Source organism: Schistocerca piceifrons, chromosome 4 (genome assembly GCF_021461385.2).
Source record: "Schistocerca piceifrons isolate TAMUIC-IGC-003096 chromosome 4, iqSchPice1.1, whole genome shotgun sequence".
Taxonomy (NCBI): domain Eukaryota; kingdom Metazoa; phylum Arthropoda; class Insecta; order Orthoptera; family Acrididae; genus Schistocerca; species Schistocerca piceifrons.
Window position 1 is genome coordinate 145,697,185 of NC_060141.1, and position 23,869 is coordinate 145,721,053.

The 23,869-nt window shown below is 44.8% G+C and overlaps 1 protein-coding gene and 1 pseudogene across 1 annotated transcript in view; both read left to right on the forward strand.

Annotated features, from left to right (window-relative positions):
- Window positions 1–22,790, forward strand: part of LOC124795681 (glutamic acid-rich protein-like) — a 58,730-nt gene extending 35,940 nt beyond the window's left edge. The window contains exons 4-6 of the mRNA XM_047259762.1: window positions 14,209–14,266; window positions 15,883–15,893; window positions 19,952–22,790. Coding sequence (XP_047115718.1) covers window positions 14,209–14,266; window positions 15,883–15,893; window positions 19,952–22,547 — 2,665 coding nt within the window. The 3' untranslated portion in view covers window positions 22,548–22,790. The remainder of the gene's footprint in view (window positions 1–14,208; window positions 14,267–15,882; window positions 15,894–19,951) is intronic.
- Window positions 16,239–16,356, forward strand: LOC124796560 (annotated as a pseudogene).
- Window positions 22,791–23,869: the final 1,079 nt, after the last annotated feature.

Here is a 23,869-nt window from a genome sequence, read left to right on the forward strand (position 1 = left end):
TGATGATGGTCGAAGTAGAGAGAATATAAAATGTAGACTGGCAATGGCATGGAAAGCGTTTCTGAAGAAGAGAAATTTATTAACTTCAAGTATAGATTTAAGTGTCAGAAAGTTGTTTCTGAAAGTATTTGTATGGAGTGTAGCCATGTATGGAAGTGAAACATGGACGATAAATAGTTTGGACAAGAAGAGAATAGAAGCTTTCGAAATGTGGTGCTACAGAAGAATGCTGAAGATTAGATGGATAGATCACATAACTAATGAGGAGGTACTGAATAGAATTGGGGAGAAGAGGAGTTTGTGGCACAACTTGACAAGAAGAAGGGACCGGTCGGTAGGACATGTTCTGAGGCGTCAAGGGATCACAAATTTAGCATTGGAGGGCAGCGTGGAGGGTTAAAATCGCAGAGGGAGACGAAGGATGAATACACTAAGCAGATTCAGAAGGATGTAGGTTGCAGTAAATACTGGGAGATGAAGAACCTTGCACAGGATAGGGTAGCATGGAGAGCTGCATCAAACCAGTCTCAGGACTGAAGACCGCAACAACAACAACATTTCAAATGAAAAAGAATTTCGCGTCCAATATGTAATTAGAAACAACAAGACGTGTATTATTCATAAAAAATAATGATGAGTTTCATAATTACGAAATGTAGGTATTTCAAATTGAACGTGAAGAAAAAAATGATACTGGGGAAATTTGAACAAACGCATGAAATTCCGCGTTTGTTTTACATTCCATTATACTACCTACTGCGCTACACGTTCAATGTGAGTTTGTGTATCAACTGCATTTTTCCTCCAGTATCTATCATACAGATCATACGAAATCTCTTCATATCTGTTAACGTATTCCGTCATTCCGTCCCGCTGCACTTCTTTGTGTACTCTCTTTTGCTCCCTGTTTTTTCCTGGCATAGTTTTACATACTCCAGCGTTACTCTAGAATAGCGGGTGTAACTTCTTCACAAGAAGACTCTTTCGAAGGAACAGTTTTGCACCACCTTACTAACTAATGTACACGCAAAAAGAAGGGACTCACCACGAAGGAATAATACGTGAAGGACGGAAATCGGCATGTGTGAGGTACATGTAGATGCAAACAAATGATAACAATTTCAGAAAAACTGGTTGTCCCGTTCATCTACAGACACACATATTATTACAGTTTTAGCAAAAATAGATTATTTATTCAAGAGAAAGAGCTTCGCCATTGAGCAAGTCAGTAACGCGTTGGCCCCCTTCTGGTCCTTATGCAAGCAGTTCTGTTAACCAAGGATTTCTATTAGCCCTCGTCTTTTTACGTATTTGATCCTCTGCTGCTTTCACTATTTCATCTCTCAAATCTATCCATTCTTCTTCTACTGTATTTCTTTCCCCAGTATTTGTCCCTAATGCTCTCTCTGAAACTCTCTACAGCCTCTGGTTCTTTCATTTTATCCAGGTCCCATCTCGTTAAAATCCTGCCTTTTTGCAGTTTCTTCAGTTTTAATCCACAGTTCATAACCAATAAATTCTGGTCAGAGTCCACATCTGCCCCTGGAAATTTCATAACAATTTAAAACATGGTTCCTAAATCTCTGTCTTACCATTACGTAATCTATCTTAAATCATCCAGTTTCTCCAGGCCTCTTCCACGAGTACAACCTTCTTTCATGATTCTTAAACCGAATGTTGGCTACGATTAAGTTAAGCTCTGTGCAAAATTCTACCAGGCGGCTTCCTTTTTCATTCCTTACCTCCAGTGCATGTTCACCCACTACTTTTCCTTCTCTTACTTTCCCTACTATCGAATTACAGTCCCGCATGATTATTAAATTTTCGTCTCCCTTAATGATCTGAATAATGTCTTTTATCGCATCATACATTTCTTCAACTCTTCACCATCTGCAGAGCTAGTTGGCATATAAACTTGTACTACTGTATGCAATTAGCAGAGCTGTTGGATGTCCTCTTGACGGACATCGTGTCAAATTCTGTCCAATTGGGGCGTTAGATCGTGGTGTGACCCACCCAAAATCCTCCAGACGTTCTCAATTGTGGAGAGGTCCGGCGACCTCGTTAGCCAAGGCAACGTTTGGCAAGCATGAAGACAAAACAATAGAAACTCGCATCATTTGTGAGTGGGCACTATCTTGCTGAAATGTAAGCCCAGGGTGGCTTGCCATGAAGGGCACACAAAACTGGCCGTAGAATAGCGTCGATGTACCATTCTGCTGTAAGGGTACCGAGGATGAGAAGCAAAAGGGGTCCTGCTATGAAGACAAAAGGGCAGCCCAGGCCATCACTAGTGGCTGTCGGACCATACGGCAGTCTAATTAGTATCCCACTGCTGTCCAAGGGGTCGCCGGGGCTCAGTTCGAAGCGGAACTCGTTACTGGAGACAGTTCTCCATCACACAATGAGATTCCAGGCCGAAGACGTGTCTGGAGTCGCCCCAGACAGCGATGGGATACCAACCTGAATGTCACCCGCCATACGGCACCACAGCCGCGAGTAATGGTCTGGGTTGCCAACTCATTTCATAGCAGGACCCCTTTGGTTGTCATACGTGGCACCCTTACAGCACAGAAAAACGACGACGATATTCTACACAAGTTTTCTTGCCCTTCATGGCAAGCCATTTTGGGCTTACATTTCAATAATGCCAGCCAGCACACGCCAGAGTTTCTACTGCATGTCTTTGTGCTTGCCAAACCCTACCTTGTTCAGCAACGTCGCCGATTTCTTTCCAACCGAGAAGATCCAGAGCATTATGGGCAGGATCCTCCAACCATCTCGGGTTTGTAAGGTCTTAGCTCCAGCTGGACAGAATTTGGCACGATATCCGTCAGGAAGACATTCAACAGCACTGCCATCAATGCCAAGCTGAGGAACTATTTGTATAAAGGCTGGAGGTGGATCAAGGCATTACTGACTTTCCCAGTTTGTGAAAGTCTTTCTCTTGAATAAACCATCTAATTTTTCTGAAATGGTAGTCATTTGTATGTCTGCACATGTACATCACATCTGCCGATTTCTCGGCTAATCCCTTTATGGTGCATCATTATTTTTTGTATTACCATGCATTTCCGCTATTGTTACACCTACAAGCGATTGTAAGTCATCGGTGCATTTCAAATCCACAAGCCTTGTTTAATCTAGATGATTATACCACTGATTATCTCTAGTGTAATGAAAGGCTGTTAATTTCCAAGATTGACACAAATCTGCACTTAATATTTTTCTTCATATTTTTCCTGGGGTTTATCCCGTATCTTCGCGCAGTCAGCATGTTGACTTTTGGGACTGGCAATATTAACGATGGAGGATGGCCGGATGCCCTACAAATTTACATTTCATAGAGTATCAAGGCGACTGCACGGCAATCAGACTTTCGTAATTTTTTATATTCAAGGTACGTGAAGTTCACAACTCAAATACACCTCTCCCAAAGCAGTTCGCAGAAAATCGACTTTAAGTATCCTGATCACTTTCAATACCCTAAAGTAAGGATGGTGTTTTTTAGTGTCGCTTATTGTGTGGGACCTAGGTTCGAATCATGGTGAAACCACATTTGTGAACATAAGTACATGTTCTAGGAGCATATGCGTGAAACATAAAAAAGATAAAAATGTGTAATTCTTAATTTGTTTCAATTATACTATCTTCATTGACAATCTTTTATCTTAGATCAGTAATTAAGAATTTTTGTTTACAATGCAAACTTGATTTTTGTGTTTTAATTCTATAATTAGAAATAGGAAGACGTGAATTTCTCATAAAAATGATAGTTAGCTGTATTAATGTATGTTTGATAAGTTTGAGTTTCAAATGATGGAGATATTCGAACTAAACGGAAAAAACGAAAAAATAATGACCGGAACGTCACCCGATCTACCTATTATAAGTCTCGTGCGCTTTATATATTCTACGCTTCTTGGAAAGCATCTTTGTTTACAAATTTGTTTCCACCTGGAACCGAACCGAAGCCCCCCACCCCAGACTGCCAGCGAGCACTCTACCACAGAGGCACACCGCTCATCGAAAAATATGTACCTTATTTTAGCATATTAAACGTGGTTGGAATACTTCAAAGTCGATTTTCTCTACAGTTTTAGAGAGTTGCATCGAAATGCTTTGGGAGGGGCATACTTGAGTTCCGAACTTCACATACCATAAACATAAATAACTACAAAAAGTTGTATTGCCATGTGATACCCTTGTAAGATGAGCCTCCATTTACTGCACAATGGATTCACAACAGAAGTTTGCTATTTTTTACTCTTGGTGTGCAAATCCACACGTAATTTATAGAGTCAAGTACGTCACTGCAAAAAGAAAGTACCATTTTCCGCACTAGAAGAGAAGAAAAAAGTGTGAAATTTCAAGGTCGAAAAGAAATCCTCTCGAGACATAGAGGCCTCTTCAAGTTATATGGTGTGCCATATGCATCTGTAGAGCTGAGAATTCTGCAGTCCAGTTGATATGGCTGCATAATAACGTGAAAAAGGGAAGACGACGACTTCCTTGGTTCAGTAGTAGGCTGTTAAAAAGTCACTGCTACCGACCGGTTTGGTGTGGTTTGGGGGAGTTCCCACACACTAGTGCAATGCTGACCTGGCGATACATTTTCTCCCACCAATCCAAAAACTGTAGCTTCCAATACGTATTTTATTCAACTTTAGTTATGCCAGTAAAAATCAAAAAATATAAAGTATGAAACTCATGCAGTAAACCCATAAACATTATCATATGTGACGTTTTGTATGCAAAAAGTGATGCACACATCATCAAAATTGAATAAGTTTTTTTTTCTCTGTTCCTTATTTCTCGATTTCAGAAAGCATTAACATGGCAATTTTTGTTGGTAAGCAAAAGAATTTTCTCAATCGTTCCAACTTTTTGTGTGTTTAAGATTTTTAATAGTTAGTGTCAACCAAAAATTTATGGAATATGAATAAATTTTATGTGAATATTTTCTAGCTGTTTTCATTACTCGTTGTTGACTATGGACTTAATCATACGAGGATATAATTTTAGATCCATATTCATATTAATGATATAAGATGATGAGCTTTGCATATAGTATTGAAATGTGCTTAGCGTTTGGATATCAAAGTAATCTTCCTTAAAAGTAATAATAAATAACTATCGGTCACTTGAGATGCAATAAGTTTAGATGCGATAAGTTTAGCATGTTCCCTGTCAAATTTAGTTCTTGGGGCAAGACAAGTTTTTAAATTCATCCAATCAGTTATATAAAAAACGGCAATCTCAATACCTTGCCCCTCTCTCGGATAAAATTCTGCTGACGCACTTTATGGAGATGTCCGTTTACGTTGTACGCCATGGTCATCGAGAAAGCCATTGCCATCAAACATACAAAACACGAACCTTCTGCAAGCAGGTGAAGGGACAATGCCATATAGTCCTGATTGTAGGACAAATCGCAATTATTCTCCCCATGGTCCTGGTTGGGTTGGACGTAATTCATTCAATGAAGATTTATATTCCTCTTCTTTACCTCTTCGTTGCTCGACTAACGTCTTGGATGCTGCACTGAAAGGCTTCGTCTCTTCATTGCTTGATTATTGCTACAAGCAAATATAAAAATGTAACTTCTCCTTTTTTGATTAATATGCGAACACTTTTCGTATATTCTCCATGTATCGTCCGTCACAACAAAATATCAAGCTTCTGCCAAATAAAACGTCCATCATTACTTTACATACAAGTCTACCCAAAGAACGAATGAATATGGATGACATTTAATTTGACTTCAGTATTCTCAGAGGACTTCGTGCTTCTCTAAAGTAAGCTGGCCATGCTAGTAGCAAAGTTACTGCGACTTTTGTCTCATATTGAAGACATGCTTTCTTACTCGACGTGTAAATAAGATAACAAATCTTATTATCTGCAACGACTTGTTTTATGGTTGTCCTCTGGGATGGTATGTAGCATTACATCTCGTAGTGTGTAGATTAGTTTGATGCACAGACGGAAACCTCCTGGAAGACAGCATCTACTCCGTTTTCCATGATACCACAGCCATTCCCCACAAGGAAATTCAGCAGCCTCGCACTTACAAGTTTTGTTCTCCTGTCACAGCCTAGTTTGCACAGCATTTTACGACACATTGTTTTTCCTGAAACTGAAAGCTACAGTCTTAGACACAAAACATGGCCGCCAGCCGGCCACCGCAAGTCCGAATCAATCACTTAAAGTAACCAATAAATCGGTCACCCCTTAGAATTCAGAGTTAGGTCATATGCACGATTTGGCAATATTGTAGAATATGTCTGGAGGAAATGTTGTCTCTCTCTAAAGCTGTTTCCATGGTGTTTGAGCTCCTGGTATAGCGATAAGACTCGCGAAACGAAGCCACGAAGTCGCGAGTTCGACTCCACATGTTTCCCTAGTTTTTAAAACGCATTTCTGCTAAAGTTATCAGTCTGAAGGAACCTCAAACTTAATATGTTTCACTTTCTAACCAACCAGCAAGAGCAAAAACTTCCAGAAACAATTTTGCGAATCTGCTCGTGATTAGGTCAAGATCAGAGCAGTATACGCCGGGCAGTTACCCGCCGCACCGCGGTCACAGGCTGGCGACAACCAGTGACAACCGACGAGCCACTTCATGTCGATCGCTGTCCGACCAGGTGACCGGGGCCGGCGCTATGACTGCATTTATCAATTGCAATTTTGTTGTTTGAAGTTCTAGTATTTAGCTTGCAGTTACGTAGTGGATTTTTTTAATACTTGGAACTTGGAGGAACGTTGAATAAGCATTGTAAAACAGAGTCACAACTGGAATGAAGTCTCACATTTGCGACATATTTTTCGCTTTGGCTTTAATAGAGGAGGCGAAGGCACTGGTGGCAGCTAGAATCCTATGTACTGAGTGTGTGGGCGAGTGATTTCAGACAAAACAGGTAAGGAAAGGATTTTCTTGTTTCAAGAAAGATTTTCCTGGAATAAATGTGTTTCAGCATCGCGCCCTGGCAAGAACAGTGACAAAACTCAAAAGTGCAATACTTGAGAGAAATATCAACTTACAGAAACCGTTCTATAAAAGTAATACTGAAATAGTATAAGCACTCCGTCTTCAGGCCACGAGTGGCCCACCGGGACCATCCGACCGCCATGTCATCCTCGGTGGAGGATGCGGATAGGAGGGGCGTGGGGTCAGCAGACTGCTCTCCCGGTCGTAAGATGGTATTCTTGACCGAAGCCTCTACTATTCGTTGCATAAAAACAAGAGGGGACTGCCGGATATCAGTAACGTCCTGCCGCGATATTCTCCCGTGTTTTTATGGAACAATCAGTACGCCGGGAAAGCCTTTAACGCTACTATTCGGTGGAATAGCTCCTCAATTGACATCACGAGGCTGAGTGCACCCCGAAAAATGGCAACAGCGCATGGCGGCCTGCATGGTTACCCATCCAAGTGCCGACCACGCCCGATCTCACGGGAACCGGTGTAGCCACTGCGGCAAGGCCGTTGCCCCACTGAAATAGTATAAGCTTGCTTTAAATTTAAGTACTGTTGGCAGTAAATTCTATTACTTTTTCGAGGAGTTGTGAGACTGCTCAAGTATTATTCAGTGACAAATTACCGTTTATTGACAGTTTTCGCATTCCTTGCCACAGTGCGATATGAGGTGGACTGTGACCATTTAACTGTCGTGCAACATTTGCATTCAATAGGCAAGGTTCAGAAGTCGGGTTTAGGAGTATTACATGCTCGAATTCAAAGATACCAAAATTAAACGGCAGAATATTACAGCACATTTTCCTGAACAGCATCACTTCGCTCATTTGCATTCCTTTTTAGTGCTATTACTGGTAACGAGTTATGATGAGCGTATGTTAACTTCTTAAGTAGACGTTAACGTCTGAGCCCTAACAAAAGACGTCTACTCGAGCAAAGGATACTGTCAACATAACATTTTTCGACCTCTTGTGGCGTCGGGTATCTTTCCGGATATCAACGCAGCTCTTGCACGATATTTCGACAACTTATCTTGTTGTCTTGCAAAAACATCTTGCAAGAGCAATATCCAGCAGAATACCTGACACCTCAAGATGTAAACAGATCGCCGGGAAAGTATGAAGAATTAAATAATGTATTTCATATGGTGGCTGAAAAAGTGTTTTGTGTACAACGAACACTATTCCAAGAGTTTTTTCAATGGCAGCTCGTATTACATCTCGGCGCAGTGTAAGGAAAACGACCGACAGAAATGGCCCGTATTTTGGTACTACACGATAATGCGCTTTCCTGATGTTGATTGTGAAGCCATACCTCATGCACTTAATCTTCTGACCTCACGCCCACAAATGTTTATCTTTCCCTCTCCTTATCGAACAACCGTGAAGAAACTTTCTTTCCAGACGAAAAGGAGTTCAAACCTAGTTTGATGACATCTTTAATTCAGAAGCAGTAGGTTTCTACTGGCGCAAAATCGGTAAACTACCTGAGCATTTTCAGTCTGTTTTAGATAATGTGAAACATTATACAGGTGTACCAGTAGGAGTGGTAAATATTTAGGGATATAACAGGAACGATCATTCAAAGCAAAAAAGTCTAGTAAATATGGGCTCTAAGGTGCTTACCTTAAGACTGATGAACGTTTGTTCAGTAGAAGAGATGTGTTCCACAGTAGTGAAGCTGATCAAGTGCTCATAGCCCTTATCGTATGCTCTTTAGAGCTCATGTTTTCTGGTCTTTTTTCTTGTTTCGGTCCATACTACAACCTTGCACAATATGGAAAGCAAAGACATTGCAGTAGAAGAGATTTGTTTTACAGTATCGAAGATGAAGATGACATCTCAAGGTATGTATGTTACAGCTTGTGCCTACTAGACTTTTTTTTTATTCAAATGATCGTTCCTGCCATATCCCTGAATATTGGCCATCGTCTTATGACACACTGTATTGTTGATGATTAATAGCTTTCTAACTTCCAGCACTGAGTTCAATAAATTGATGTAAAATTATATTAAAACATGAACTGTACTAATACAAATGAAATAGAACATAACACAATAACCTTGCAATGAAAGTCTACTTTAATAAAACATGATGTATCTGTAATACGAGTGTGCATTTGTTGGCATAAGCCGTATTCCTCCTCATGATAACGTTGCAGATGACTCAAACACAGCGCCACTCGAGTATTGGGCTGTTCGGAGGTCGGTTGGTGCGGAACCCCTGTTGGTGCGGAACCCCTGTTCACAGATTTTTCGAAAGTTCCAGTGTTTATGCATTGTGATGTGGGCGGTGCCCACGCTAATATCCAGTAACCGATGGAGCTCGTCCAAGATGGTTCTGCAGTTGTCCAAGACTAAAGCATTCATTTCCGCAACCATTTCCGATGTGATGACATGACGAGCTTGTCCAGGACGAGCATCGTCTTCCAGTGACTCACTCCGCTCTAGGAATCGCGTGCGCCATTCCACAACACTTGACTCAGACTGTACGCACCGTACACAGACTTCATCCGTCTATACATTTGACGGCCTCCAACTCCCTCCGCCGTCAAAAATCGAATCACTCCTCGTTGTTCCTGCTTACTCGTCTGCATGTTCGGTAGTGGACGACAACTTGTGTAACCACCTTCTCTTCGGCGTGAAACCACATTGGCGCTATGCAACATCAAACGGTGCGCACGCGTCGGTCTCTCTGCCAATACATGGCGCCAACATACCAGCAGTTACGTGGTGCCACCTTACGTGTAAGGCAAAGGTTGACGCACTGACCAGGTTTCATTTGAATGAACCTTATAATTCATAATGTTCGAACACAGTATATGTTCCAAAACCCTACTGCAAATCGACGTTAGTGATATGGGCCTGTAATTCAGCGGATTACTCCTATTTCCCTTTTTGGGTGTTGTTTTGACTTGAACAGTTTTCCAGTCTTCAGGTTCGGAACTTTCTGTGAGCGATCGTTTGTATATAATTGCTAAATATGGTGTCTTTCCCACCCTTTCGTTTTTCCTCTCCTTCCCCCCTTTTATTTTCCCATCATCTGCCCAGGTTCCCCCCAGCTGCCCTCGACTGTGATTTGTCATATTTGCCAACTTTTTAGTGCAGTGTTCAAGTGAATGTTCAGTGTTTTTCGGCTTTCCTAAGTGTTGCGAACAGATATCATGCTGTCGCTGGGTGTGAATTTTATGTCTCTTGCGAACAGAAACCAGACTGTCGCCGTGTTTTCTAATTGTTTGTCTATTATTTTACCTGTTTGCTTCATATGTATTTTATGAGCATCATCATCCCTTTGTTTCTATGTTTTAAGTTTCACGATTTTTTTCCGCCATGTTACCATTTAAGTCTCCGATTTTATCGCCTGTTTTTATTATTTATTATCTTCCTCTTGTTAAAACAAATTCTGTATGTTGAAGAGCGGCATACTGCGCTGCTGCCAGCCCGCCCCCTTCGGGGGGAATCGAAACTCAATAAAGGGAAAAAGGTGTCTTTAGGTACGGATCTTTCTATGAGCGAGCATTATAATTGTTAAATATGGAGCTGTTGTATCAGCATACACTGAAAGGAACCTGACTCGTATACAATCTGGACTGGAGGCCTTGCCTTTATTAAGTGATTTAAGCTGCTTTGCGGCACCGAGGATATCTACTTCTGTGTTTCTCATATTCGCTGTTGTTCTTGATTGGAATTCAGGAATGTTTACTTCGTCTTCTTTGGTGAAGGAGTTTCGGAAAACCGTGTTTAATAACTCTGCTTTAGTGGCACAGTCTTCAGTGACTTCGCCGTTGTTATCGCACAGGGAAGGTATTGACTGCGACTTGCCACTGGTGTGCTTTATATATATCCAGAATGTCATTTGGTTTTCTGCCAGATTCCGAGAGAGAGTTTCGTTGTGGAAATTATTAAAAGATCTCGCATTGAAGCACGCTCTATATTTCGAACTTCTGCAAAACTTTGCCAATCTTGGGGATTTTGCTTTCTTTTAAATTTGAAGTGTTCTTTCCGTGGTGTGACCTGCTCTTAAATGTTTCAGTATCGTCACTGGAACACTCCAAAAAAAGGGAATCCCTCCTGGTGATTGAGCTTTTTAGTTTTCAGTACGCCCAAGACAGTAAAGCACCAATAACTGTGACAACTATTGACTTATGATCTTTATTTTGCAGTTGGTGCATGTGAGTATTATTAGTAACAACACTGTAGTTCCTCAACATAGTTACAGGAACGCGAGTGACATTTCTATGGAATAACCAGAGTGAGTTTCACTGAAAGTGTGACATAAGGTTGACAATTTATGATTTTGAGTCCTGGAAAGTCGTTCCACGACAAAAGTGCAACTAATCCCGTATTTTACATTGCGATTTATCTGTTCTAGACAGCACTGGGACAATAAGGGGGAGACGCATACCACTGTTCATCTCTAGCTCTGAGGCAATGTGGTCGGGTATAGAGCGAAGACAGCTGTGTCTCGTGGTTCCAGTCTTCCTGAAGCTCAGATTTTTATTCTTTCTGTGACAGAGCTGCAAGCAGCCATATCAAAAAAATTATAAGGAAATCTTAACACATCTTCTCCATCAAATATCGTCTCTGTTGTGGATTGGCAAGAGAGCCAACCCACTATGAGAGGAAGCCGAAAGGCACGCGTTTTAGCTCACGCAGGCTGGCGTGAGGTCTGGAACAGGTCAAGGAAATTAGAATAGCAAAAAACGTACGTAGCTGCTGGAATACTTAACTTTAATCCATAATTGGTGAACATCGCTCTTGGCGGTACATGTTTTACAGCATCAATAGTAACTGGTAATGGCGCTTTGCTAGGTCGTAGCAAATAACGTAGCTGAAGGCTATGCTAACTATCGTCTCGGCAAATGAAAGCGTAATTTGTCAGTGAACCATCGCTAGCATAGTCGGCTGTACAACTGGGGCGAGTGCTAGGAAGTCTCTCTAGACCTGCCGTGTGGCGGCGCTCGGTCTGCAATCACTGATAGTGGCGACACGCGGGTCCGACGTATACTAACGGACCGCGGCCGATTTAAAGGCTACCACCTAGCAAGTGTGGTGTCTGGCGGTGACACCACAGTCTCAAAGACGCAAGAAACGTCGATACTGCCACTGAAAATGCGTGTTTCCAAATCTGCCAACATAATTTTTGGTAACTGCGAATTCACGAGTTTATTTACGAATTAGGAATTTTTCACTCTACCTGAGTATGAAATATGACAGCAAGTAAACATAGACCGTTTCGAAGTAAAAAATGTGTAACATCCTACTAATTCGTGCCAATAAAGGCACAATCATACTGCATATACTTCAGGTTTTATGAAATTTATCTTTTGTCATAAAGTTATGGTGGGAAGTTGTAACTGATTTCTATTAGTACAGTTCATATTTTTAATGCATTTTGCATTAGTTTATTAAATTAAATGTTAATAGTCAGAGACAAATTAATTGTCAATAATACAGGGTGCCCAGTGAGAAACTGACAATATTCCGGGACATGACAACAGCCATCATTCGAAGCAAAAAAGCCGAGTAGGCATGAACTGCAAGATGCATATTTCAAGAGCTCTGAGGTCTTCTTTCTCTTCGCTGATGTATCTCTTCTAATCAACTAGTCAAGGTTTTCATTTTAGGGCCTACGACTACTAGACAACTATTTCTTGTTTTTGACCATACCACCTCATTCCAAAATCCAGAAACAAAGGGCTTACAGTAGAAGAAATTTCTTTCACAGTATCGAATATAAAAAAGTACTCATAGCTTTTAAAGTCTGCATCTAAGAGCCCATGTCTACTAGACTTTTTTGCTTTGAAAGATCGTTTCTTGTCGTGTCCCTGAATGTTTACCATTTCTCCTGGGCACCCTATACAGGGCTATTACCAAAGATTGAAGCGATTTCATAAATTCACTGTAGCTCCATTCATTGACATATGGTCACGACACACTACAGATACGTAGAAAAACTCATAAAGTTTTGTTCGGCTGAAGCCGCACTTCAGGTTTCTGCCGCCAGAGCGCTCGAGAGCTTAGTGAGACAAAATAGCGACAGGAGCCGAGAAAGCGTATGTCGTGCTTGAAATGTACTCACATCAGTCAGTCATAACAGTGCAACGACACTTCAGGACGAAGTTCAACAAAGATCCACCAACTGCTAACTCCATACAGCGATGGTATGCACAGTTTAAAGCTTCTGGATGCCTCTGTAAGGGGAAATCAACGGGTCGGCCTGCAGTGAGCGAAGAAACAGTTGAACGCGTGCGGGCAAGTTTCACGCGTAGCCCGCGGAAGTCGACGAATAAAGCAAGCAGGGAGCTATTTTCATCTTTCAACAGGATGGTGCTCCACCGCACTTCCATCATGATGTTCGGCATTTCTTAAACAGGAGATTGGAAAACCGATGGATCGGTCGTGGTGGAGATCATGATCAGCAATTCATGTCATGGCCTCCACGCTCTCCCGACTTAACCCCATGCGATTTCTTTCTGTGGGGTTATGTGAAAGATTCAGTGTTTAAACCTCCTCTACCAAGAAACGTGCCAGAACTGCGAGCTCGCATCAACGATGCTTTCGAACTCATTGATGGGGACATGCTGCGCCGAGAGTGGGAGGAACTTGATTATCGGCTTGATGTCTGCCGAATCACTAAAGGGGCACATATCGAACATTTGTGAATGCCTAAAAAAACTTTTTGAGTTTTTGTATGTGTGTGCAAAGCATTGTGAAAATATCTCAAATAATAAAGTTATTGTAGAGCATGAAATCGCTTCAATCATTTGTAATAACCCTGTATATTCTTCCATATTATCGAAAGCAGTCCGACAATGCTCAGGTAGATTACCGATTCCATGCCTGTAGAAACCTACTGCTTCTGATTTAACATATCGTCAAATTAAGTTAGAACCACATTTTCCTCCGGAAAGTAATTTTCTTGACGATTGCTCGATAAGGAGCGGGAAGGATAAACATTTCAGGGCATAAGATCAGAAGAATAAGTGCGTGAGGTATGACTTTCCAAACAAATTCCTGAAAATTTTTGTTCGTGACGTCAGCAGAGTGCATTATCGTGTAGTACCAACATACGGGGCATTTCTGTTGGTCGTTTTCTTTACACTGCGCCGAGATGTATCTCAATGTTGACAACTAATACGAGCTGCCATTGAAAACACTCTTGGGAAGGTGTTCGTAGCACACAACACACTTTTTCAGCCACCATATGAAATATGTTATTTAATTCTTCAGATTTCCCGACGATCTGCTTACTCTTGAGGTCTCGGGTATTCTGCTGGATATCAGCGTCGTTCTTGCACAATGTTTCGGCAAGACAACAAGTTAAGTTGTCGAAATATCGTGCAAGAGCTGCGTCGACATCCGGAATGATACCCGCCACCTCAATATGTAGAAATATATTATGTTGACACTGCCGTTTGGTCGAGTATGTCTTTTCTTAGGGCTCAGACGTTAACGTCTACTTAAGAAGTTAACATAAGCTCATCATACACTCCTGGAAATTGAGATAAGAACACCGTGAATTCATTGTCTTAGGAAGGGGAAACTTTATTGACACATTGCTGGGGTCAGATACATCACATGATCACACTGACAGAACCACAGGCACATAGACACAGGCAACACAGCATGCACAATGTCGGCACTAGTACAGTGTATATCCACCTTTCGCAGCAATGCAGGCTGCTATTCTCCCATGGAGACGATCGTAGAGATGCTGGATGTAGTCCTGTGGAACGGCTTGCCATGCCATTTCCACCTGGCGCCTCAGTTGGACCAGCGTTCGTGCTGGACGTGCAGACCGCGTGAGACGACGCTTCATCCAGTCCCAAACATGCTCAATGGGGGACAGATCCGGAGATCTTGCTGGCCAGGGTAGTTGACTTACACCTTCTAGAGCACGTTGGGTGGCACGGGATACATGCGGACGTGCATTGTCCTGTTGGAATAGCAAGTTCCCTTGCCGGTCTAGGAATGGTAGAACGATGGGTTCGATGACGGTTTGGATGTACCGTGCACTATTCATTGTCCCCTCCACGATCACCAGTGGTGTACGGCCAGTGTAGGAGATCGCTCCCCACACCATGATGCCCGGTGTTGGCCCTGTGTGCCTCGGTCGTATGCAGTCCTGATTGTGGCGCTCACCTGCACAGCGCCAAACACGCATACGACCATCATTGGCACCAAGGCAGAAGCGACTCTCATCGCTGAAGACGACACGTCTCCATTCGTCCCTCCATTCACGCCTGTCGCGACACCACTGGAGGCGGGCTGCACGATGTTGGGGCGTGAGCGGAAGACGGCCTAACGGTGTGCGGGACCGTAGCCCAGCTTCATGGAGACGGTTGCGAATGGTCCTCGCCGATACCCCAGGAGCAACAGTGTCCCTAATTTGCTGGGAAGTGGCGGTGCGGTCCCTTACGGCACTGCGTAGGATCCTACGGTCTTGGCGTGCATCCGTGCGTCGCTGCGGTCCGGTCCCAGGTCGACGGGCACGTGCACCTTCCGCCGACCACTGGCGACAACATCGATGTACTGTGGAGACCTCACGCCCCACGTGTTCAGCAATTCGGCCGTACGTCCACCCGGCCTCCCGCATGCCCACTATACGCCCTCGCTCAAAGTCCGTCAACTGCACATACGGTTCACGTCCACGCTGTCGCGGCATGCTACCAGTGTTAAAGACTGCGATGGAGCTCCGTATGCCACGGCAAACTAGCTGACTCTGACGGCGGCGGTGCACAAATGCTGCGCAGCTAGCGCCATTCGACGGCCAACACCGCGGTTCCTGGTGTGTCCGCTGTGCCGTGCGTGTGATCATTGCTTGTACAGCCCTCTCGCAGTGTCCAGAGCAAGTATGGTGGGTCTGACACACCGGTGTCAATGTGTTCTTTTTTCCATTTCCAGGAGTCTAACTCGTTACCAGTAATAGCACTAAAAAGGATTGCAAATGAGCGAAGTGATGCTGTTCAGGAAAATGTGCAGTAATATTCAGCCGTTTAATTTTGGTATCTTTGAATTAAGAGCATGTAGTACTCCTAAACCCGACTTCTGAACCTTGCCTATTGAATGCACATGTTGCACGACGCTTAAATGGTCACAGTCCACCTCATATCGCACCGCGGCAAGGAATGCGACAACAGTCAATAAACGGCAATTTGCACTGAGTAATATTTGAGCAGTGTCACAACTCCTCGAAAAATTTAATACAATTTACTGCCAACAGTACTTAAATTTAAAGCAAGCTTATACTATTTCAGTGGGGCAACGGCCGTGCCGCAGTGGCTACACCGGTTCCCGTGAGATCACCGAAGTTAAGCGCTGTCGGGCGTGATGGGCACTTGCGTGGGTGACCATCCAGGCCGCCATGCGCTGTTGTCATTTTTCGGGGTGCACTCAGCCTCGCGATGCCAATTGAGGAGCTACTCGACCGAATAGTAGTGGCTTCGGTCAAGAATAACATCTTACGACCGGGAGAGCGGTGTGCTGACCCCACGCCCCTCCTATCCGCATCCTCCATCGAGGATGACACGGCGGTCGGACGGAGTGCTTATACTATTTCAGTATAAGTTTTATATAACGATTTCTGTAAGTTGATCTCTCAAGTACTGCATTTTTGAGTTTTGTCAATGTTGTTGGCAGGGCGCGATGCTGAAACCCATTTATTCCAGGACAATCTTTCTTGAAACAAGAAAATCCTTTCCTTACCTGTTTTGTCTGAAAGTATTCGCCCACACACTCAATACATAGGATTCTAGCTGCCACCAGTGCCTTCGCCTCCTCTATTAAACCCAAAGGGAAAAGTATGTCGCAAATGTGAGACTTCATTCCAGTTGTGACTCTGTTTTACAACGCTTATTCAACGTTCCCAAGTTCCAAGTATTAAAAAAATCCACTACGTAACTGCAAGCTAAATACTAGAACTTCAAACAACAAAATTGCAACCGAGCGAGGTGGCACAGTGGTTAGCACACTGGTTCAAAATGTCTCTGAGCACTATGGGACTTAACTGCTGTGGTCATCAGTCCCCTAGAACTTAGAACTACTTAAACCTAACTAACCGAAGGACATCACACACATCTGTGCCCGAGGCAGGATTCGAACCTGCGACCGCAGCGCTCCCGCGGTTCCAGACTGTAGCGCCTAGAACCGCTCGTCCACTCCGGCCGCCTGGCACACTGGACTCGCATTCGGGAAGATGACGGTTCAATCCCACATCCGGCCATCCTGATTTAGGTTTTCCGTGATTTCCCTAAATCGCTCCAGGCAAATGCCAGGATGGTTCCTTTGAAAGGGCACGGCCGACTTCCTTCCCCGTCCTTCCCTAATCCGATGGGACCAATGACCTCGCTGTTTGGTCTCTTCTCCCAAACTGCAATTGATAAATGCGCTCATAGCGCTGGCCCCCCGTCATCTGGGCGGACAGCGATCGACATGCAGTCGCTCTTCGGTTGTCACTGGTTGTTGGCGGCCTGTGGCCGCGGTGCGGCGGGTAAACTGCCCAGCGTATACTGCTCTGGTCTTGATGTAGCCACGAGCGGATTCGCAAAATTGTTTCTGGAACTTTTTGCTCTTACTTGTGGGCTAGAAAGTGAAGAATATTACGCTTGAGGTTCCATCAGACTGATAACTTTAGCAGAAATGCGGTTTAAAAACTAGGGAAACATGTGGACTCGAACTCGCGGCTACACTTTGTGCTCTTTATCACAAGACCACCAGCTGATAACGCTACTGGAACAGCTCTAGAGGGGGACAACACCTCCTCCAGACTCTTTAGCATTCTACAATGGTGTGAAATCGTGCATATGTCGGGACTTAGAATTCTTAGGAATGGCTGGCTTTACTCGAACTTAGTCTCTCCAGTGGCCCGTTTTTTTTTTTTTTTTTCTTTATTGTTATTTGACTCCTTACAATAAGATGGCAAGTTTTACAGAGAAAATACAATGGAGACACAGAAGATACAGAACAAAGTGGGAGCAAAAAACAGTAGACACACAAAAAATAACACGAAGCCGTTCACACTCGACGAGAAAAAACACGAAAAACTGTCGGCACTGCGTAAAACACTGACGACTTAGACGGTACAGGTGAACGAAGGAGCGTGACGGCGAAAAACACTAAACCACAAACACGTTGGCACACACACGAGAAACTGATGGTGATGATTTCCGGCGCAAATGTCCACTTAACGTGTGCGAGTCCGGGGACCTGCCAAGAGGGGAAGAAGGGGGTGGGGGAGGGAGAGGGGAGAGCAAAGACGCCAATGGCAGAGGAGATGGTAGGAGGAATGAGGGTATGGGGATAGGCGAAGCCCGGGGGAGGAGTGGCGAGAAAGGAAGGAGGGAGGGAAGGGGGAGAGAAGGGAGAGAGGGTGCCCATAGCAACAAACACAGGAAGAGGGAGGGAGTATCAAAGTTGGTAGGAGGGGTAGATGGAGGGGAGGAGGGTATCATCAGGGAGGGGGAGATGGCGGAAGCCACCTTGGAAGAGGGTGTGGAGAGTGGAGAGATGGAGAGCAGGTGGGACGTGGAAATTCAGACGCGACAGTGGACGAGGGTGGGAGAGGATGGGAGAGACAAGCGGGTGAGGAGGATCGAGTTTACGGGAGGTGCAGAGGATCCGTATCCGTTCGACGAAAAGGAGGAGGTGGGGGAACGGAATAAGGCCGTACAGGATCCGTGTGGGGGAGGGGAGACGGATGCGATAGGTGAGGCGAAGAGCATGGTGTTCTAGGATCTGAAGGGATTTGCAAAAGGTAGCGGGAGCGGAGATCCAGGCAGGGTGGGTGTAGCAGAGGATAGGGCGGATGAGGGATTTATAGGTATGGAGGATGGTGGAAGGGTCCAGTCCCCATGTACGGCCAGAAAGGAGCTAGAGGAGATGGAGTCGGGAGCGTGCCTTGGCTTGGATTGTCCGGAGGTGGGGGGTCCAGGAGAGGCGACGGTCAAGAGTGACACCGAGGTACTTAAGGGTGGGGGTGAGGGCGATAGGACGCCATAGAAATCGAGGAGGCGGAAGGAAGGGGTGGTTTTGCCTGCTATGATCGCCTGGGTTTTTGGAAGGATTGACCTTAAGCAACCACTGGTTGCACCAAGTGGTGAATCGGTCAAGATGGGACTGGAGAAGGCGTTGGGAGTGCTGCAGGGTGGGGGCGAGGGCAGTGGCGGGCCGGTGCCCAGGTTTTGTGTTAAACACTGTACCTTAGGGACACGAGAACACAAGCTAGATCTGTAGTAAAAATTACTCTACTCCTAACATTTTATATATATTGACGTTGTGTAGTACAGCAGAATAAATTGCAATTATTCATATAACATGTGAATTAGACTGAAGCACAAAAGAACCTTGTTCGGGAGCCTCTACTAATTCCCCTTTTCTGCAGTACCGTAACCACTGTCCATATGGTCTATTGCAGAAACATTAATCAGACTCGTAATTGCATGTGTCATTGTCCCGCCGCTACTAAGTATGAAATGAATTTTGCAGCTAGAGTTTAATATTGGACATCCACTTCCCGCGGCCCCTCTAACCTTGTTTACATCTGTAGCCCGATTTGTAGCGTGGCACGTAATCAAAGTTGTGTTCAGGATAATAACACGGTTTGTGAGTTGGCGCAGCCAAGTAATGTGAATTTTAAATATAGGTCTAGATAATGGACTGACTTGCAGTATAGAATAATGTGTACGTTCATGCCATATTTAACATATTGTCGTCATTAAAACGAAAACAGCGCCGCGAGGTAAATTCAGAAAACGTATGTCAGATAATGGACAAGTCTCTGAAAAGTATTTTGAAGCGCATTATGTACATATGTCGTACAGAAACTATGAACAATGCAAGTTATCCGATTAGCAAAATACTTTTTCCATCTATCTTAAAGATTCCATAAAGACACGAATGTATGTGGTAACTCTACTTGTAGCACATTATACGTGTCTGGCATCTTATAGCACTAAACTTGTTGTTTTGCTGACAGGCGGGCGATGACAGCGGTGTCCCGTGCAAGGCTCCGAGAGCAACTCGAGATGCGGGAACAGTGCCGGTGCCGTATAGATGGCAGCCGCCGAAGAGGCAAGGGTAAGGGCAAGGGAAAGGGCAAGCGCAAGCGCAAAGGGAAGGGCAGGGACAGAAGGAAACAAAAGGGCAAGGGGCGGCCTAAAGTGGTCACCAGCAAGAAGCCGCCAAGTGGAGCGAGGGCAGCGGGTGCGAGAGCCAACGAGAAGTGGAGCAGGGAATTTGCGGCCAAGTTTGCAGCGCACATCTCACGTTTCCTGAGCTCGCAGGTGGGGGCAGGCCGGCCGCAGACACAGCGCGAACGCCAACTGGCGAAGGCCATCCTGCAGCGGCTGGCAGCTGCCGCAGGCAAACCACCCAAGAAGCCCGATGAGCGTCAGCGCGTCGCCAAGCTGCTCGTTGCGCTCTCTGAGCGCCTTGCTGTCTGGGTCGACCTCGTCGTCAAAGACGCGCAGAGCATCTCAGGCTCCTCCTCTGAGTCCAGTGAGGAAGAATCTGAGGAGGAGAAACCCATCAAGAAAGGCAAGAAGCCAGGGAAAAAAGAACCAGCGAAGGGAAAGGCCAAGCCAGCGGAGAAACCGAAAGAGAAAGGTAAGGCTAAACCAAAAGGGAAGCCAGAGCAGAAAGAGGAGGACGAAGAAGAAGAAGAATCTGATGAGGGGGTATCTAAGAAGAAAGGTAAGGCAAAAGAGAAAGCAAAAGAGAAAGGGAAGGCCAAGCCAAAAGAGAAAGCCAAGCAGAAAGAGGAGGAAGAAGAACCTGAAGAGGAGGTAGCAACGAAGAAAGGCAAGAAAGGAAAGGAAGCAAAGCCTACAGCGAAGAAAAAGAAAGATAAGAAAGAAGAGGAACTGGAAGAAGAATCAGAGGAGGAAGTGGAAGTAAAAGAGAAGAAAGGGAAGAAGAAGAAAGGTGCTGGAGACGAAGAAGAGGAAGCAGAAGGTAAAAAAGCAAAGAAGAAAAAGAAAGTTGCAGAGGAAGAGGAAGAAGAAGAGGAAGATAAGAAAGGTAAGAAGAAGAAGAAAGGTGTAGAAGATGAGGGAGAAGAAGTCGAGGATAAGAAAGAGGAGAAGAAGAAGAAGAAGAAGAAGAAAGGTGCAGAAGAAGAGACAGAAGAAGTGGAAGAAAAGAAAGGAAAAAAGAAGAAGAAAGCTGAAGAAGAAGTAGAAGAAGAAGAGAAAGATAAGAAAGGGAAAAAGAAGAAAAAAGGTGCAGAAGAAGAGGCAGAAGAACAGGAGGATAAGAAAGCACAAAAGAAGAAGAAAGGTACAGATGACGACATAGTAGAAGTGGAAGATAAGAAAGGGAAAAGTAAACAGAAAGTTATAGAAAAAGATGGAGGAACAGAAGCTAAGAAAGGAAAGAAGAAAGATAAAGGTGCAGAGGAAGTGGAAGCAGAAGATAAGAAAGGAAAACAGGCAAAGAAAACCAAAAGTGAAGAACCAGTGGATGATGAAGGCCAACAGCAGGAAACTGCAGAAGAACCAGAAGAAGAGCCACCAGACGACCAGCCAGATGAAACTTCAGACGAACCGGCAGATGAACCGCCAGATGGCCCCCAAGAGGGAGATGCCACTGGACCCCCAAATGAGCCCCCAGAAGGCCCTCCGGACGAATCGTCAGAGGGAGAAGAGGGAGAAGGTGGAGAAGAAGGCGAGCCTGGAGAGGAAGGCGAAGAGGAAGAAGGTGAAGAAGGAGAAGAAGAAGAAGAAGAAGAGGGAGAAATTATAGAGGGAGAAGGAAAGAGACAGGGTTCTGAAACTACGTACGTGGTGACAGCGGAAGGAGACGGATTCAGAGTGGAACCAATCGAGGAGCCACCTCCTCCAGAACCTGTAGTCGAGAAGCGGGTGTCGGTGCTCAGTGCTCTAGTCTCGCTGTATCCCCAACAGGCAATGCCCAAGGTCTCATTATGCAAAGTACTGCAAAAGCTCACATTACGTGCTCCAACTACGGACGTTTTGTCTGCTGACGGAGATGGGGAGGACGTGTCGGAAGATCGTAGAAAGGTGGAGGCGGCAGTAGCACGTAAGCTGCGCCGGATGGCCGAATTAGAGGACGGCATTCCACTGCAGCAGGAGACGCGGGACGCCATCGTCGCTCTGTCCAAAGCTGTGGCAGCCGACCTGCAGCCAGAACTGGACATCCCGCAGCCTGAACCACCACCTGTGCTAGATGCCACTGAATACACCCAGTGGCTGGACGGCTGTGTCTCACTGGCGCAGGAATGGGCCCGCTGGATCGGCGATTCGGTAGACGCCGTGTGCGACATCTCCAAACGCAATGCCGAAGTCCAAGAGGGCGAGGCGGCCGACCTGGAGCGCGCCGAGTGGTGCGCCTTCATGGAGACGATGCGTCGCGGAGCCTACAGCTGGTGCAAGACTGAGGAGGACATAGCAGCAGCAGCTGCCGTCTGGAAGGGCCGGCTGGAGGCTGTCCAGCAGCAGGAGGAGGAGTCTGGCTCCGAGGAGGAGAGCGATGAGGACGAGAGTGGGAGCAGCGAAGAGGACGAGGACGAGGAGGATGACGAGGATGACGAAGAGGATGAGGAGGAGGACTAAAAATGCTTTGTGTCTCAGTAACCTAGTCTTGTCATTACATGTTTTGAGTGCTCCGCGAAAACTGAAATAAATTCCACGAACTTCTCGCTTCTATGTATATAAAATTGATCTTGTGTGTGTGTGTGTGTGTGTGTACGTACACTGACCAGCCAGAAGGTTATGACCACCCACGCAATAACTGTCCAACTTTGACACAGATAACAGCGGCGAGGCATCATGGCATGGAAGCAATGAGGCCTTAGTAGGTCGCTGGAGGGGGGAAGCACCACATGTGCACACACAAGTCACCTCAATTACCATAAATTCCAGGGAGGGGCAATGACCTCTGACGCCATGTTCAATCATGTCCCAGATGTGTTCCATTGCATTCAGGTCTGGCGCATTTGGGTGGCCAGTTCTAACGGTTTGGACGAGTTAAAGTGGTGAAGTATGTGTGCAACTTTCCCACTTCTTTTACACGAGTCGACTTATTTTATGAATGTGCTGGTTAGATGGCTACTGGAATCTCTAAAAATTCCCTCTCTGAAGAATGACGCTAGTTAAAGGAGCATATAAGACTCTCTCTCTCTCTCTCTCTCTCTCTCTCTCTCTCTCTACTTGTGAAATAAGTAGGTACTCGAAGCAATACTTTTAGTTCATTCTCAGTATTTTTCAACTTCCATAAAGAACAACTTGTCGTTTTTTACATAAATATTTGACTTATTGTCGTCCGTGTCGTCTCCTATTAGACACCATTAACTTACATTTACAACGGAGTTCGTTTAACAGTCACGTATCTGCTACACAGATATCAGAAACATGTCTTGCCTCTAGCAAGTCCAAGTTAAGAATCTCTAAAAAATCTTCTCAGTTCAACTGTTGTTTTGTCACTAACAACAGTCACCACTACAAAACAGCACAGGATAACACAGAAGTTCCTTGGTTCTTCCGTGTGCTTTCACTACGACTTTCATAGATCGACCGACAAGAAGTTGTCGGTGCCGTTCGACCGCTGTGTCTACAGTTTTCTCACGACAAACTTCAGACCTGCACACACAGACAGGTGACGTACAGTAGAAAGGGTTCCTTTTTCCCACTCACATCTAAAATATCGTGTGTTCGAGACGGTGGAAGGCCGAGTGGTTCTAGAATTTACGCAGAAATTCTCGAATCACTACATATCCCCCCTTCCCCCCCTCCCCCCCCCCCCTCAGATCGAACACGCCACATTTTATTCATAATCATTATGTACATTAATATCACACATAATAACAGCTCACATTTTAACAGTATACATTTCTTTTCTTTCAACAACCGTGAACAACCTTTTGCTTACTGTTTAG